The 17568-nt window shown below is 50.4% G+C and overlaps 3 protein-coding genes across 3 annotated transcripts; 1 reads left to right on the top strand and 2 right to left on the bottom strand.

Annotated features, from left to right (window-relative positions):
* The first annotated feature begins 749 nt into the window (after window positions 1-749).
* FOXO4 (forkhead box O4) lies at window positions 750-8057 on the top strand. The gene is made up of 3 exons (XM_045538671.1): window positions 750-1630; window positions 5167-6226; window positions 6570-8057. The coding sequence occupies exons 1-3, from the start codon at window positions 1178-1180 to the stop codon at window positions 6575-6577; spliced, it is 1521 nt and encodes a 506-aa protein (XP_045394627.1). The 5' UTR covers window positions 750-1177; the 3' UTR covers window positions 6578-8057.
* Window positions 8058-8076: 19 nt separating this feature from the next.
* On the bottom strand, window positions 8077-10419 carry CXHXorf65 (chromosome X CXorf65 homolog). The gene is given in 7 exon segments (XM_045537867.1): window positions 8077-8146; window positions 8529-8647; window positions 8870-9090; window positions 9449-9517; window positions 9852-9986; window positions 10189-10275; window positions 10395-10419. Coding segments are annotated over 7 exon segments (726 nt in total).
* A 542-nt stretch (window positions 10420-10961) lies between these two features.
* Window positions 10962-15261, bottom strand: IL2RG (interleukin 2 receptor subunit gamma). Its single transcript, XM_045538670.1, has 8 exons — window positions 15082-15261; window positions 14709-14862; window positions 14312-14496; window positions 13964-14103; window positions 13373-13535; window positions 12681-12828; window positions 11764-11833; window positions 10962-11450 (listed from the first exon to the last, which is right to left on the bottom strand). Exons 1-8 carry the CDS (start codon window positions 15254-15256, stop codon window positions 11268-11270), a joined length of 1218 nt encoding a protein of 405 aa, XP_045394626.1. The 5' UTR covers window positions 15257-15261; the 3' UTR covers window positions 10962-11267.
* Between the last annotated feature and the right edge of the window lie 2307 nt (window positions 15262-17568).

The following is a 17568-nucleotide window of genomic DNA, read 5'->3' as shown; positions in this document are numbered from 1 at the left end:
GGAGTAAGAGAGACCAGTGTGAACTGCGAATGGGGCGCGCGGGGGCGGGGGGGGGAACACCACCATCAGCTAACCATTTGTTTATGTTACACAAGCCCTCCACCCAACTCAACGTGCATACATCCTATTTTCTAGTCAGTTCCTTGATTCTTGCTTCTCAGTGTCCTGCTTCTTGTAGAGACCGCGCTTTCCCCGTTTGCCCTCTCCTAACTGAAGGAGGGAAAAGTCTAGCATCTCTCAACACAGTCACCTAGGTGACCTCTAATCACAAGGGAAGGAGGTGAAAAGGGGGGAAAAGAAGAAAATGATTTTTAAGAAAAGAAAAAGTCCGCGACGACCTCTAATAATTGAAGTTCCACCTCCCTATATCCTGCCACGCTGCTCTCTTGCCGCCGTATCGGGCTCCTGGCCGCGAAGTGGGACGGGAGATGTAGTCCTCAAGACTGACCAGGGTGGCACGACTGAAGAACTCGGTTTCCCAACTGGCTCTCGAGGCGCGTGCGCAGATGGCTGCCCCGGCGAGTGGTAAACAGAGACGTCAGGCGGGGGCTGCTACTTGGAGCAAAACAAAAGGGAAACCCGGGGGGCGGGGGGTGGGGGGGTTGATAGGGGAATCGGTGCGGGAATTAGAGAGGCTGGGCTGTGGGGACCTGGATAGTATTAAGAGTGGCGAGAAGGGAAGAGGCGGGGGGAAGGGAGTCAGGGGAGGGGCAAGTGACGCGGGGGAGCGGGGCTTGGGGGAGGGCAGCGATCCGGGTGGAGGAAATTTGGGAGGAGTGCCCGGGGGGCAGCAACTCAAAAGGGGAGGGAACTGCAGCTAAGGAGACGTTCGGTGATGGGAGCGCAATGTATGAGGGGATACCGTGCCTCAGGTTTAAAAGAGCAGGAAGCTGAGTGAGAGGTTGGAGAAAAAGTGTCTTCGCTCGGCGGAGGTTACAGGTGGTGTCTCAGAAAGAGCTCTGAGGCTGCAGGCTGTAGTAGGGAAGAGGATCAGAGAACTGTGTGGAAGGGACAGTTTGGGGACTAGCGTCCTGGGGCGAGGGGGAAGTTCGCGACTTTCTGCGGACTGGCAGGAATGTGCCTCCTGGCCCTCGGTGCTTCCCCCCTGGGGGGAGGCATCGTGAGGGACTGTGTCAGGCTTCACTGAAGGCTGAGCCGCGGAGGTCCAACTCCACGTATGGATCCAGGGAATGAGAATTCAGCCACAGAGGCTGCCGCGATCATAGACCTCGATCCCGACTTCGAACCCCAGAGCCGTCCCCGCTCCTGCACCTGGCCCCTTCCCCGACCAGAGCTCGCTAGCGAGCCGTCTGAGCCGCCCGAGGTGGAGCCAGGTCTGGGAGAAAAGGTACACACGGAGGGGCGCTCAGAGCCTATCCTATTGCCCTCCAGGCTCCCAGAGCCGGCAGGGGGCCCCCAGCCCGGGATCCTGGGGGCCGTAACAGGTCCTCGGAAGGGAGGCTCCCGCCGGAATGCCTGGGGAAATCAGTCCTATGCAGAACTCATCAGCCAGGCCATTGAAAGCGCCCCGGACAAGCGACTGACTCTCGCCCAGATCTATGAGTGGATGGTCCGTACTGTGCCCTACTTCAAGGACAAGGGTGACAGCAACAGCTCAGCAGGATGGAAGGTAACTATGACTCCCCTACCTTCTTCCCAATACCATCTACCCCTGGTCCCCTGGCCTCCCTTACTTCTAGTCTGGAGCCCCTTTTGCTGCCCCACCCCCACCCCTTTGGGAAGCCCGGAGATCCACCTTCAGTCTTCAGTTAGACAACATTTACTTAGTACATAGTATATGCCACACTCAGTGTTTGATGCTGGAGGATCACAGATGAATAAGACACTGTCCCTGCCCTGGAGAAAATCGAATTCTCTGCTCGCTGCTCAACACTCCCAGCACTTTGGCTTGGGCTGCCCCGAACACTTATTCCCACAGAGAAGTCTTTATGTTATGTACAGCAGGAACTGTGTGGATTCCCCACACGAACCTAGCCTTCCTTCTTCCCCCACCTCCCACCCCAACACCTTTTCTCCCATTCCTGTGGGATTACTTGGATTCCCAGCTTGCCTTCTTGTATCTCGGTGTAGAAGTACTGTTCTAGGACCACTCTACCCAAGAGGAGAGAGTGGGGTGCCACAGGGTAAAAACAGTGATATTCATGGGGAAAGGTAGCTAATCTTATTATGCACTAAGAAGAAAAGGAGCTGTGAGCGGCTGTCTGGCTCAGTTTACCCTATAATGCCAAGAAACTCTCCCATGTAAGGGGCTATTCAAGTTTTTTTGGGGGGGAGTCTTCATTTACTGTTGAGGAATATTAGTCATGAAAAAGGAGGTAGGGCTCCGACTTTAGAGCACAAGATTGGGAGTTCCCTTGGACTTCCATGAAGAAACTGTTAGGAAAGATCTCGCAGTATACTCTGAAAAACTTGCCCTGAGAAGTATAGGGCTCTAATCACAAAACTGGGGAGCTTCAACCCCTATTGACATCTTGTACCTCCGTAGATGATGAGGTCAGCATATAACAAAGTACAGAGGGTTGAATGAGCAGAGGGTCTTCTCTTAGGTATAGGAGATTGAGAGATCAGATCTGTGGTATCCCTAGGGGCTGGGCAGAACAGAAGACGGGACAGCTGACTGAGACCCTTGGCACTATTTCTGGGTAGACTGCCACGCCACAGTCTCAGCTCATAAAGAGCTCCCCTCCTTGGACCCAGCCTTCACAGCTGTTTTTCTTTTCCCTTGGGTTCATTTTCCAGGGTAGAAGAAATAACCACAAGTTGTTAGTTATACTGTGAGAGTATGGTCCCTCCTTGTAATTTACACTTATATGGGACTTTATAGTTGACAAAGTAGTTTTTAAATTTTTTGTTTTATTAATCTTCACAGCTATTCTGAGATTCCACATTTTACATATTAGGAAACTAGGTACAGAAAGGTTAGGAAACTCATCTAATAGCAGCAGAATGAGGACTTGAACTCAGGTCTAATTATAAATCATATTTTCAAAGAGCATGGCCCCGTCTCATTGGAATGATGGCAAAACCAAATCAGGCTGAGCATGGGACTTCCAAGGCCTCCCTTAACCCCTCTGAGCGGGAAGTCTCACACATGAACTGGCTTCCCTGATGATGTGCCAAGGTTACTCCCACCCCACCAGGGGGCGGCACTCACTTAGAACAAGAAAGCTAGGTTAGGTGGCTTGGGGAGGAATTAGCGGTCACCCCCACCCCTGCCTTCCAATACATAGGAGTTACAGGCTTCTAGGGAACTGACCTCTCCAGTTAAAAAGGCTGTACCACTTGCTAGTTCAAGGCCTAGAGAAGACAAACGGGCCTTGCGGCTACTAAGTGGTGAGGAGGGGAATTGGCCTTCTCAGTAGACCCAGAGTTAGAGGATGAAAAGGGAGGGAATCATGGTGCCAAAAGTCACTGTGATCCTCAGTTACTGCGAGCCGAGGCTAGATGGACAAGTGCAACTCCATGAAGGAGCTAGAAGCATCAGCACAGCCAAAATAGTTGGAGTGCCACTCCCATAGGGTCCCAGGGACACAAGGAGTTCTTTGGCTAAAGAGCCCTGGAACAAGAAGCTGCTCAAGGAATCGTTCCTCAGGCAAAGGGTCTTGGAACACCAGTCAGAGAAAAACACAAGTGGTTTCTGACTGTCCGTAACCTCAGCCTCCTAGTTGCTCCAAGCCTTTATGAGCGCCTCTTGAATTTCTAAAGAGCTCCATGTGGGAGGTCAAATGCCCCCAAGGTTAGAGAGTTTATTTGCAAATTCCTGAGAAGTGGGGGAAAGGGGCTAGGAAGGAGGGAGGAAAAAGAAGGCAGGTTCCCAGAGGGAGAAAAAAAATCAAAACCATGGTGTAACTAGCCTGTGGCAACCAGTAAAAATACTGAACTGGGGGCTCAAAAAGCTGCCAATCTCTGCTCCCTGGGCTGCTGGAAAAAAGAAACGTATCCCTAATAGAATGTCACCAGTGAGGGAGGAAGGAAAAACACATAGCTTCCAATACCCACAGCACTCAAGAGCTGGCAGAGCCTCAAGGGGAACCTCACCATCGTCACCCGGGGGCCATCTACCAATCAGAAAACAAATATTGATTATGTACTGTGAGCTTGAATACGAATTGAGTATGTGCTGTGAGCTTGACACTCTGAGAGGGCACTGTTGGGGGCTGTGGGACCGGAGGACATTGTCTGTGACCTTGGCACTTACACTTGATGAGACAAATTACATGAAACCATAAACAACACAATATAGATTTGGGTAAAATTGTGTGGAACAGATTTAAAATACTGTACAAGAAATTTGGCTGCTGAAGTCAAGCAACCACTTTTATAAAAGAGGCAGACCTTAAGCTTGGCCAACTAGTAGAATTTAGAGATGGGAGATCTTTCCTAGGAAAAGGAGGGAGGGGGGATTGCACCTTGTGTATTTGAGGCACAGTGAGGAGCCTGGACTGTATGTAGTTGAGGGTGCGTGTCATGGATTGGGAGAAATACGGCTGGGATTCAGAAAAAAAGGAATCTTGAAATCCTATAGAGCGCTGGATGGCCCAAATGCTCTGTGGGGAATGGGGCACCAGCTGTGCTGAGATTCCAGCCCTTCAGCCTATTCAGAGAACTGGCTCAGGGCAGAGTGAGTCAGTCCTGGGCTGGTGTTACACCACTGTCCTGTAAACTCCACCCAAACCTGCACTCAAGGAAAGGGGTGGAATGCTCTTTCCCACCTGAACCTAGTTCTTGCTGGGCCAGGAGTACACCTCCCCGACGCCCACCAGAGCCAGACACCCTCCCTCCCCCAAGACTCAGGAGGAGCACAGTGCTGGGAGCTTTTCCAGGGTGGGCACCGTGCCCTCTGCAGTAGGTTGTTATCACGTTGTCTCCCTGGCCCCTGTGCAGAGAAGTCTGGAGCAGAGGCTGAACAGCTTGTCTTGGTGTAGGAACTGTGTGTGGTCTCCTCCCCCTCACTCCCCACTCCCATCCCCACCCCCAGCCCTGCCAGTTTCCCCCCTGGGGAAAGGAGCCAAAGAAATGTGACTTTCTTTGAGTCTCCAGGAACACCCCTGCTGTGTCCTAGCATCCTTTTAGACTAGACTGCTGGCCTTTGACCTCCCCTACATACACCTCATGCCCCTTTCCTGCTGCCTCTGCCCCCTCCAGAACTCGATCCGCCACAACCTGTCCCTGCACAGCAAGTTCATCAAGGTTCACAACGAGGCCACCGGCAAGAGTTCTTGGTGGATGCTGAACCCCGAGGGAGGCAAGAGCGGCAAGGCACCCCGCCGCCGTGCCGCCTCCATCGATAGCAGCAGCAAGCTGCTCCGGGGCCGCAGCAAGGCCCCCAAGAAGAAACCACCTGTGCTGCCAGCCCCATCCAAAGGTGCCACTCCGACGAGCCCTGTTGGCCACTTTGCCAAGTGGTCAGGCAGCCCTTGTTCTCGAAACCGTGAGGAAGCCGATGTGTGGACCACCTTCCGTCCACGAAGCAGTTCAAATGCTAGCACTGTCAGCACCCGACTGTCCCCTCTGAGGCCAGAGTCTGAGGTGCTGGCAGAGGAGGAAATACCAGCCTCAGTCAGCAGCTATGCAGGGGGTATCCCTCCTACCCTAAATGAAGATCTAGAGCTGTTAGATGGGCTCAATCTCACATCTTCCCATTCCCTGTTATCTCGGAGTGGTCTCTCTGGCTTCTCTTTGCAGCATCCTGGGGTTACCGGTCCTATACACACGTACAGTACCTCCCTCTTCAGCCCCTCAGAGGGGCCCCTGTCAGCAGGAGAAGGGTGCTTCTCAGGCTCCCAGTCTTTGGAGGCCCTGCTTACCTCTGATATGCCACCACCCACTGCTGATGTCCTCATGACCCAGGTAGATCCCATTCTGTCTCAGGCTCCAACACTTCTATTGCTGGGAGGGATACCTTCCTCCAGTAAGCTGGCCACAGGAGTCAGCCTATGTCCCAAGCCCCTAGAGGCTCCAGGCCCCAGCAGTCTGGTACCCACCCTTTCTATGATAGCACCTCCTCCAGTCATGGCGGGTGCTGCCATCCCCAAGACCCTGGGGACTCCAATGCTCACACCCCCTACTGAAGCCACAAGCCAAGACATAATGCCTCAGGATCTAGATCTTGATATGTATACGGAGAACCTGGAGTGTGACATAGATAACATCATCAGTGACCTCATGGATGGGGGCGAGGGACTGGACTTCAACTTTGAGCCAGGTACAGCACCCCCTAATCATCGTAGCTCTCACAACCTATGTCCACTCCTAGGTGCCTTGCTAGTCCCATGATCTGAGCAATGGGGAGCTTTAGAACAAGGGATAGCCAGAGCTCCTGGGGAATTGGAGGAAGGATGTCAGATTAGAGTGGCATACTTTCCAGATGGGACCTCCAGGCCCCTCAGTAGTGCCGACCCCTGCAAGGTAGCACAGAAGAGGTGTGTGTGTATGTGTGTGTGGAGACGGGGGAGGTGTCTGTTTTCCTTGGTGTGAATCTGGATGGTGGAAAGTTGGCATGCCCCAGATAAGCTTCTTACCTTGTCCTCTATGTCTTCTTTCCACAGATCCCTGAGTCATGGCTGGAAGCTTTGTCCCCTGCTTCAAAGGTGGAGCCAGACGTGCCCATATCCACTCTTTATCCTTGAGCCCTCCCCAGGAAATTGGGACCCTGCTTTAGAGCTAGGGTGGGGTCTGGTCACACTCCGTGTTGAGGAAAATATAAAGACAAAGCTCTCCCACATGGGGACTCTGGGGGGAGGGATAAGGGAGGGGGAAAGGGAGAGGGTTTATTCTCACTGTGCCAATTAGGGGGTAAGGCCCCCTCTCAGGAGCCATCCTCGGCTTCCCCCATTCCCACCCCCTAGGCTTTGTAGCAGGGGCGGGCAATGCTGTTGGAAATGTGAAGTCACCAGTGGCCTTACCCCTGCCTTTGGGAGCAGGATTTTTTGTAGAGTCTTATCTGAGCTGGGCCAGGCTAGGTCAAGCCTGGGGTTTTTATGCAGTGGCCCCTTAGGCCAGTGGGGTGGGGTGGGTGGGGGGTATAGGGGACCTGGAAGGGCCAGGGTCTGTCTGAGCACTGAAGTGGCTCGCCAGGCCAAATCACCCTTGAAAGGCTGCAGATAACAGAAAGGCTTTTTATAAACTTTTAAAGAAATATAAACACAAATATAGAGATTTTTAACAGTGGCAAGGTGCTAGTGATGGGGAGAATGCTTTTTTTCTTTCTGAAGGCTTTGTCATAGTGACATGATACAAACACTACAGATACTAGGAGAGACACAGGGAAGTGGGGAAGAGGTGGGGGGTAACAGTGAACAAGGGGGGAGGAGCCCCATTTGGACCAGGTCTAGAAAAAGGTCTATGCATAATAGGCTGGAGTTTCCCTAAGGAAAAAGCTAAGCCAGATCCCCTCATTCTGTCAACCTGTGCCTGGGAGTGTGTGGTGTTGGTGCAGCCACATTCTTCTATGACCCAATGTGAGTTAGTGCTAGGGTGGGAGAGTGCATCGAAGGCCTAGAATTAGCCTGGGGCCTGGGAAGGGGGTGGGACGAAGGCCTAGAATTAGCCTGGGGCCTGGGAAGGGGGTGGGACAGTAGAGAAGAGGAGGGAAGGATTTAGGGTGGTAAAGTTAGGCGCAGAGACCTCCCCGCTCAAGGCCCCTGACAGCTGTCCCTGCCCTTCTTCCCCTTCCCTGACTACAGGGGTTATATGGAAGTGTGTGTGGTGGCAGGCAGCGGGGAGGGGAAGAACAGGGAAGGGGGAGCTGGGGAGCTTGGCTGAGGGTCTGGGAAATGAGCGGGGATGGGGGGAATGTGGATCAGGTTTACTAGCACCTGCCAGGGAGGCCATCTGGGGCTCCTTCTCCACCCTAGTCCCCAAGCAGCCCCTCCCCCAATGCCCTTTGCATTGTCCCCTCCCCCGCCCCTGCTGTGGGTTCCCATCATTTCCTGTGTCAGCGCCTGGCCTACCCAGATTGTATCATGTGCTAGATTGGAGTGGGGAAGTGTGTCAAATCAATAAATGAATAAATTCAATAAATGCCTATAACCAGCTCTTGTTTCTGCTGCCTTGCTACTTCCCTCGGATAAGGGGGAGGGTGGGAGGAAAGGCGACGGGCGAGCGAGCAGGCGGGGCGGAGGAACTGCCCAGAGGCAGAGAGGTGGGGGTGGGGGAATTTTGGCCCAGGGAGGTGGTGGAGTGTGGTGGGGGAGGGACATCTAACCCCAGCAGGAGTAGGCGGGCTGCGAGATAGGCCTCCCAAGGGGAGGTAGTCTGGTTTGAGAAGACCCCACCCCCTACTCAGTACCTCAAAGGCTCATTGTACTAAACTTCACAGTCTTTCCTCACCCCCACCCATGTGCTCGTCCCAGCCCTCTCCTGCTGCTCCCATCCACCCTTGGAGCCTCCACTGTGCCTGGGGCATACTTAAGCCTTAGTGCAGATATTGGGAGAAGGAGTCTTTCTAGAAAAAGAAATCTCACATTAAATTCCAGTAATTTCATACCTAGTATTACAGCTCTCACTTGGTCACTTTATTGAGTTAGCGACGTTTATCCTTCTTATTGAGAACCTCTGGTTTGGTCTTAAAGACAACAGTCTTGCGAGGAGGCCTGTCTCCACCTGATCGTCTGGAAGATTTGGACTAGAAAGAGAAATTAAGTAGATAAACAAAGAGGCCCCTGCAGGGAAGGTTTTTCCAAGCTAGGGCTAAAGGAAGGACAAAATGAGGTTGGAGGCAGGTCTTGGGCATAGATGTTGGATTCTCGGAAAGGAAATTTATCCCAGAGGGCCAGGGTAGAGGATCATTCAGTTGGCTGGTGGGGAGAGGGTGGTGCTGGGGCAGACCATATTCAGAGAGTCTTACTGTAGTGGCCATGGCAGATTTAATTGGAACGGCCTTCTTGGCTTCAGCGGCCTTCTTGGCTTCAGCGGCCTTCTTGGCTTCAGCGGCCTTCTTGGCTTCAGCGGCCTTCTTGGCTTCAGCAGCCTTCTTGGCTGCTAGAATGGCCTTCCTCCTGGCTTCTTGGATTCTAAGCAACTTTAGTCGGGTCCTCTCCAGGGCTTCACATTGTGTGCGTAGCGCTTCTAGGAATGGGGAAAGGGCACCTGCACCTCTGAGGCCTAGAAATCTTACCCATCCTGGCCCTCCCATCATTCAAACAATCAACTGGAGCAACCTGGCCTAAGATAGATAGGATGGGGTGGTGGTAGGGAGATATACCTAGAAGACAGTCAAGAAATGGGGGGAGAAGGAAGTAACACATGTACACCCTGGTTTGAGCTAAACATCCCTCCTAAAGTGGATCTGGACCCTATTCCCCCTCTACTAGGCTCCTATGATCCTACCTGCCATATAGGGGATCCTAGTCTCACCCTATATTCTCCATCACACAGCTATGTACAGTACACTCCATGTTCTTCCATCCCCCATCACACTCCTTACCAAGTAGCTCAGGCTCTGGATTCGTCAGGAGGGGCACGAAAGCTTTATAGGAATTCTGAAGACCGGGTCCTGTGAACATAGCAGTGTGCTATCCCCAACTCCTGTCACCCAATCTCCACCCTTCCAAAGCCTAAGATTTCAGGAACCTAATACTAAACATTGCCTTGAACTGGTTGTACCTTATTTCCTCCTAAGGGAGAGTTACGGTATGGACCCCAGGATGAGGTGGGGGGAACACGGTATGTGTGAACCTAACCTATTGTTATGGAGGCAGTGCCCTTTCTTAGGCTGACTAGAGATGGTCAATTTGGATCTGGTTGAGGGTGCCCTACTTTAAAGACAAAGTTCACAATCCATCTTGAGGGCCTTGTTCTATCTCCAGGGAACACTCCCAAGCCTCTACCTTGTCCCCCACGCTCCACTTTACAAATGTAATAGGTGCTTCGAGTTGTAAGGAATTTGCTGGCATATTCTTCAGGGGTCTTCGTCATGAAAAACATCTTCATTGTTCCCGTTTCATCACACAAATCGACAGTGTCTGGAGGGAGGCCACAAGGTAATTGGGGCAGCTAAGGAAAGAGAGTGGGAGCAAACGGGGCCAGTGATCCTATACAGAATGAACTGGAGGAAGCTGTAAGGATACAAGGGACTCCCTTCCTGCCACAAGGAGGGTTTGGGGGCTAGAGATGACCCTACTACTTCTGACCCTTAGCCATTAGTCACCTCCCCAAACTCCTCACCTCTTTTAGGCAACCCCACTTTACTTCGGACGTAACATAGCAACCGGCGGACAGAGCATTCGGGATTGACCAGAAACTGCTCATTATCTGAGAAGACATGAGGTGGGGCATGTGGGCCCTTCTCTAGTTATACATTTCTGTGATCTCCACTGCCCTCAAACCTCTCCATCCCCATAAACAGATTCCAGGTCTGTGCTGCCCCTCACCTCCATGGTTGATGAAAATGAACATGCTCTCAAGATTGCCTCACTCCTCAGGGAGTGCCCTGATGAGTCATGGAGAAGAAGGGTGTTGGAGAGGCCTTAGGGAACCAAGTAGGCCCATAGGGTTGGGGGACTGGTGAGGCAGATGGATCTCCTAGGCTGAGGAGGCCCAGACTGGGCAGATGGAGAGAGCTATTGGCAGTTGTGGATAACCAGCATCCTTAGGGGTGGGGCCTGAGGCTGCAGTTGAGGGATTATGAGGTCAGAAGTGATATGTGAGGCAGAAAGTGGAGTAAGGATAAGGAGAGAAGAACTTGGGTGGGATCTGTGAAATATTAGTTGGGAATGGGGGCAACATGGTAAGTCTAACCCTAAACTGGACCCTGGAATGAGCACAGGACACCTGGAGAGAAGTAAATTTCCAGAACCGTACTCTTTTTTCAGTTAATTTGTAGTAGTACCACTTCCACAGCATGTCTACTACTCCTTTTTCCTACCCTCAGTACTACCCCTCCCACCCTTATTGTACCCCATTTCCCCTGCTCCCTGCCCCATAACAGACAGTCTTGATGATTATCAACAGAAACTTTATTTCTCATTGATTCAGGAACAATTGAAGGGTAGATGTTAAGAGGGATGGAGGGAGAAAGAATCCTACCAAAAGGAAGGGCTAGGCTGGGGGAGATGAGAAACAGGTACAGGACAAAGGGGCAATTCTCAAGTAGGGGATACTGAATGAAGGGGTAGTTGCATGGGGGCACAAAATTTAAAATCAGCCACAGAGGGCTCGGACCCAGGCTGGTTGGATGAAGGGAAGTTAGTACCACTGGGGGTTATGGGACCCTGGGGTTCTGTCAGGGGGTTGGGGCTCAGGTTTCAGGCTTCAGGGTATAACACAGGGCGGGGGGGCCAGTAGGGGCTATGCTGGTTGCTGGGGGAGCCCCCAGGCCCCTCCCCAAGGGCCCCTCCTTTTAAGGGAATCTCACTGACGAGGCAGAGTCGCTCGCTGTAGTCTGGCTGCAGACTCTCTGCCAATCCCTTAGACACACCACTCCAGGCCTAAAGACAGATATGTCCAGGTCAGGGGTCAATTAGAGGCAGGAAGTAAAAGACCCAGGCTCTGTGCCAAAGGAGCTCTCACAACATCTGTAAGCACTGTGATTACGGAAGGGACACACAAACTCTTGAGCCCCCAATACCACTGTTTCCACCCACTTCACGCAATCTATAATGTTCTTCAGTGTCTCTGTCTAGCCCATCCCCCATTTGGTCGGCCACATCCTGACAGTTTGTGCAGCACCCCCCCCATCTGTCTTGCTAGCAGGCAGTTGGCAGTTGACAGACTGCAGCATGCTTATGACAGCGTTCTCACCGAAAAGTTCCCGTGGTATTCAGTAACAAGATCTTCTAGGTTCTTGAGGGTGGGAATTCGGGGCATTGTCCTGATGGGGGAGAAAGAGGGAGCAGAGGAGCACACAGGTTAAAGCGGTTGTTTTGTTTTGTTTTGTTTTGTTGGTTTTTTGGTGTTTTTTTTTGTTGTTGTTTGTTTGTTTGTTTGTTTTTAGGCAGAGTCTGGCTCTATCCCCTGGGCTAGAGTGCTGTGGCATCAGCCTAGCTCATGGCAACCTCAAACTCCTGGGCTCAAGCGATCCTCCTGCCTCAGCCTCCCAAGTAGCTGGGACTACAGGTGTGCACCACAACACCAGGCTAATTTTTTCTATTTTTAGTAGAGACGGGGTCTCACTCTTGCTCAGGCTGGTCTCTAACTGAACTCCTGAGCAGCTCAAGCATTCCTCCACCCTCGGCCTCCCACAGTGCTAGGATTACACGTGAGCCACCAGGCCCCACCAGGTTAAAGCTCTTTTTTTTTTTTTTTTTTTTTTTTTTTTGAGGCAGGGTCTCTCTCTCTCTGTTGTCTGGCAAGAGTGTAGTGGGGTCATCATACCTCATCACAACCTCACACTCTCACATTGCTGGGCTCAAGCGATCCTCCTGCTTCAGCCTCCCAAGTAGCTGGGACTACAGGCTATTTTCTCTATTTTTTGTAGAGATGGAGTCTCGCTCTAGCTCAGGCTTAAAGTTCTTTTATTACCCTTCTTCCAGTTGTCCCATATGGAATGATGTGATTCCGTGTTCTCTGTGCCTGTGGCTTCCTTCCATCATCATGCCCTCTTGGGTGATCCCTCAGTCCTTACTGTCCCACCCTCTACTCCTGGAGATCCCGCAATACCTTCCTCTACTATTCCCAGCCACTCCCACCTCATTTTTTTAGGCTTTCCAAAATCTCACCGTTCCAGCCAGCAATACACACAGATGAGGCCAATAATCAATCCCATGGAGCCGACGGGGATAAGCACAGCTTCCAATGCAAACAACGAAGGATTATCCCCACTTGATCTTGGCCAAAAGGCCGAGAAGTGATACGACGAAGGATTCTCTATAGGAAAATAGAAAAGGAACGTGGACCTTACATTTGTGGTGCCCCTATTATGTGCCAACACTTGTAGAGCCCCAGCTTGGTGCCAGGCACTGTGCTAAACACATTCCCTATACTTAATCCTCACAACAGCTCCTGAGAGGGAGGAACAATTATTATCTCCGTTCTACAGGTGAGGAAACAGACTTGAAGAGGTTTAGTGATGTGCCCGAATCCAAAGAGGTAGTATGTGGCAGATCCTAGATCTGTCTAGTTCCAAAGCCATCTTCACCATGCAGGCTCTCCGGGAATGCTATAGGGAAATCCTGTATATTCTATATCCCCCTCGGCCTCCTTCTCAATCCACTCCCCTACTCTAACAATGCAACAACCCAATCCTACCCAAAAATGCCCTGCTTTCTAGGGGTTGGGGGTGAACAGTGAGGGGAAATAGGGCACCAAGTTTGGGGGCTCAGTGATAGAGAGGTACAGCAAAAGACAGTGGTGTTAGAAAGGTTGGAGTGTTGGACCTATGGATTGGGGTCGTGTATTAGACCCATTTTACCCTTTGAAGTATTGCTCCCCCAGTGGATTGGATGGCTCCATTCACTCCAATGTTGAGCACTTCCGCAGAGTGGGTTAAAGCGACTCCGAACACGGAATGTGTAGAGTTTCTGCCCATCCACACTAGGCAGGGAGAAGCTATGTCTGTGATCCACTGACTGTTCCTTGGAGAGAAAGAGGATGAAGGAAAAGTGGGTGTCCATAAAATAAGGGAGAATTAAAATGTACTCCTGCACCCCATCCCACCCCCATGTCATCTCTGGTTCTTTCCAGTTCCTCCCTCCTCTCTTGACTACTCAAGCCACACTGCTCCCTGCACTGACTTGAATCTAATGTCTCCTCCCCGGATCCTTTTAATGGCTTCCTTTTGTTTACTTGTTTATCTGGTACCAGGAAGAGTACGGGTAGGCAATCCTCAGTGATAACTCACTGGTGAAGATAGGGAAAGGAGCTGGAGGATGGTGGGGGTGAGCAGAGGAACTGGGAGGCAGAGAGCAGGAGCTCGGTATTAGGTCCCCCTATCTGGCTGATTGAATCCTTTATCCCCATTTGCTTGGCCTCAGCTGCTACATTTACATCCCCAGTCACTCACAGTCCAGCTGCGGTCCCGGTCACTCCGGTACTGCACCAGGTGCTCCAAGCAATGGTCCAAGTATGTGTTGTTCCAGCTCAGCTCTAGCTGGGATTCACTCAGGTTGCGAAGTGTTAGATTCCTCGGAGCCCAGGGGATCACTGGAGATATGTGTGCGTGTGTGGTCATTCCCCTGGCCTAGACAACTCAGGATCCTGAAAGTAGTGCTCCTTACCCCTCCTCCTTTCCCATCCTGATCCCCTGTCTCCTCTTTTATGTGCATGTACCCTTATGGTAAGAGAATATCACTCCCTAGACTCCAGTGTCCCACAATATCCCTGGGATTTTGACCTCTTCTTTCCAAATTACCCAGATTCTGCAGTTTTAGTATCTGTATGGCCTGCCTCATGGCTTCCCGTGGGTCCTGGAGCTGGACCACAAATGTTTGGTAGAGATGGATCTCCTTTTTTTCCAACCGACAGCCAGAAGTAATCTCTTCAGAGAATAGGTAGTGGCCACACTCCTGGGCTTTATCATTATCAGAATTCTTGTACCTAGAGGAGAAGGGTTGGAAGGAAGAAGAACAATGGGCCAATTTGGGTACTGCAGATATCCACAGCCCAGCTGCCCTTCCTCTGAACTGACTTATGCCTTACCCCATGAGAAAAGAGTGGGGCACCTGCGAAGCTGGCTACCCTCTTTCTTGTCTCGGATCTGGCCCACCTCTTCTTCCTCCCCTCTGCTACCCCCTCTTCCCTTCTCATACCAATAGCGAAGAGTCAGGTTGGTAGGCTGGGGCTCAGAGCTGATGTTCCAAGTGCAATTCATGTACTCAACATTGAACACAAAACACTGAACCTTTGGGAGGGGCAGAGAGGAAACATTGAGGGACCTAAGGGGCATAGAGGTCAGGAAGAAATCTAGGTTGGAAAGAAAATGAAGTGGGGGAGGAAAAAAGAAGAAACGATGGTCAGAAGAAGAAGTAGCATGAGACAGGGAACCTTTCCCCTTGCCCTTCCCACTCTACTCTTAATTCTGCCCGCATGATTGCAGTAGCCAGTGGCAGATTGCAGATTTCTGTTCAGCCTCTTCCCACAACCTCCCTTCTCACCAACCCCCTCCAGTCCCAGATTTCCCACCGGCTGTGGTGTCTTCATTCCCATTGAGCGTGAGGACCGTTGTGTTCAGCCCCACCCCCAGCAGAGGCAGCTGCAGGAATAAGAGGGATCTGAGTGGTGATGATGGCCTCAACATGGCGCTTGGTCTTCGTTCCCTAGGTGTAGTCTGTGTCAGGAACCTGGGCCCCTCACCCATTACCCCTCCCCACCCACACATTTCCTTCTGTCATAGCTTCCGGTGGAAAGAACCTTAGAAACCAGGGCTTTACAGAGGGCGTGGCAAATGGGTAGTGTGACATAGGCCAAGTCTCTAGGAGATTAGGTGCTGCCATAGGGTGGTGTTAAGTAGAGACTAAGGCTGGGTATCCAATAGTGTCACAGACTTAATAATCCTCAGACCACCTAGATCCTGGGAAGGATCTGCTCACCACCACTCCCACCATTCCCAACCACATTCTCCTCTAAAACATTATGTCATATAGTGGAGGGTCTGAACCTCTATCATCCCCATCCTATGCTATGCACCTTCCTTGGCTCAGTCACCCTTAAAATCTTTGTTAAAGTCCTACTGTCTTGGGAGGAGAGAAAATATTCTTGGTTCTTGTGGATAGATAGATAGATAGGTAGGTAGGTAGATAGATAGATAGATAGATAGATAGATAGATAGATAGATAGATAGATAGCTGTCTTTCCTCTAACCTAATCTGAACCAGAATACTCACCCATGGCTGCTGCCTGAGCTGGATCCCTGTTGAGACTGGTGAGGAGGTCTGACTTAGAAGAAGATTCTGGAAATGGAACAACTAGCTCCAAACCCCTGTCTTCTCTAAAATCTTTTTCTCTTCCTGTCTTCCGTATTTCAGTTAATTGTATCATCACCCTCTCAGTTACCCAGGCTTGAAACCTCAGAATCATCTTCAACTTCTCCCTCTCTCTCACCCTAAGAATACAATCAGCTCTGCTTCTGTGGTGTTTCTCCCAGCAGTTTCCTCCTTTCCATTACCACAGCCTTGCTGCTAAATCAGCCTTTCATTACCTCTGGTCATGATTATTACTAGAACCCACTAACTGGTCCCCCTTTCTAAAGACCCTCCGCTCTCTAATCCATTCTTCATCCTATTGCTAGATTTAGCTTCCCCAAAACACAGAGATGATTGGAGGAACTATTTATAGAAATTGTTTATTCAACAAACTCTTTAATATGTGCCAGGCACTGTGCTTATGTTCCGGGAATATATAGTCCAGTAAGACATTCTCATCCTTCTAGAAGCTCATAGAAAAGTGGGGAAGACATAAACAAATAATACAATATAGTGTAATAAGTTCTACAACATAGATGTGGAGATAATACAAAGTATATGAACACAGAAGAGGAAGTAACTAAATTTACTAAGATGGAGAGGGGGGTAGTTCAGGGAAGGCTGTGCCAAAGAAGTGCCATTTGAGTGGAATTTTAAAGAATGAGTGTAATTTTACCAGACAGGAAAGTGAGTAGGACATCCAGCAAAAGAAAAGAGCACTTGACTGGGAGTCTCAAGGAAACTGGATTAAATGGCCCAGGGTGTATTAGTTTGCTAGGGCTGACATAACAAATTACTCCCAGCTGAGTGGCTTAAAACAAGAGAGATTTATTCTCTCACAGTTCTGGAGCCCAGAAATCTCAAATCAAGGTGTTGCCAGGGTTGAGAAGTTCCTTCTGAAGGCTTTGAGGAAGAATTTGTTTCCTGCTTCTATCTCCTAGCTGCTGATGGCTGCCATTAATCCTTGGTGTTCCTTGGCTTGTAGACACATCATTCCAATCTCTGCCTCTGTCTTCATATTACCTCTTTTCTCTTCTCCTTTGTCCTCCGTGTCTCTGTGTCTCTTTTATCTTTCTCTTCTTTTTTTTCTTTTTCTTCTCTCTCTCTTTTTTTTTTTTAAGAGAGACAGAGTCTCTCTGACTAGAGTGCAGTGGCATGATCGTAGCTCACTGCAGCCTTGAACTTCCGGGCTCAGGAGATCCTCTTGCCTCAGCCTCCCGAGTAGCTGGGACTACAGGTACATGCCACCACTCCTGGCTAATTTTTTTTTATTTTTTTTATTTTTTGTAGAGACAGGGTCTTACTATGTTGCCCAGACTCTACTAAAAATAGAAAGAAATTATCTGGACAACTAAAAATATATACAAAAAATTAGCCAGACATGGCGCATGCTGTAGTCCCAGCTACTTGGGAGGCTGAGGCAGAAGGATTGCTTAAGCCCAGGAGTTTGAGGTTGCTGTGAGCTAGGCTGATGCCACGGCACTCCACCCCGGGCAACAGAGCGAGACTCTGTCTCCAAAAAGATAAAATAAAATATAAAATAAAATATAAAAGAAATGGGCTATCAAACCATGAAGAGACATGGAGAAAACTTAAGTGCATATGACTAAGTGAAAGAAGCCAATCTGAGAAGGCTACATACTGTATGATTCCAACTATATGACATTCTGGAAAATACAAAACTATGGAGACAGTAAAAAGATCAGTG

The sequence above is a fragment of the Lemur catta genome, chromosome X (assembly GCF_020740605.2).
Source record: "Lemur catta isolate mLemCat1 chromosome X, mLemCat1.pri, whole genome shotgun sequence".
In the NCBI taxonomy this organism is placed as follows: Eukaryota; Metazoa; Chordata; class Mammalia; order Primates; family Lemuridae; genus Lemur; species Lemur catta.
The sequence above is the reverse complement of the archived record's forward strand: the minus strand, read 5'-3'. Positions and strand labels throughout refer to the sequence as shown.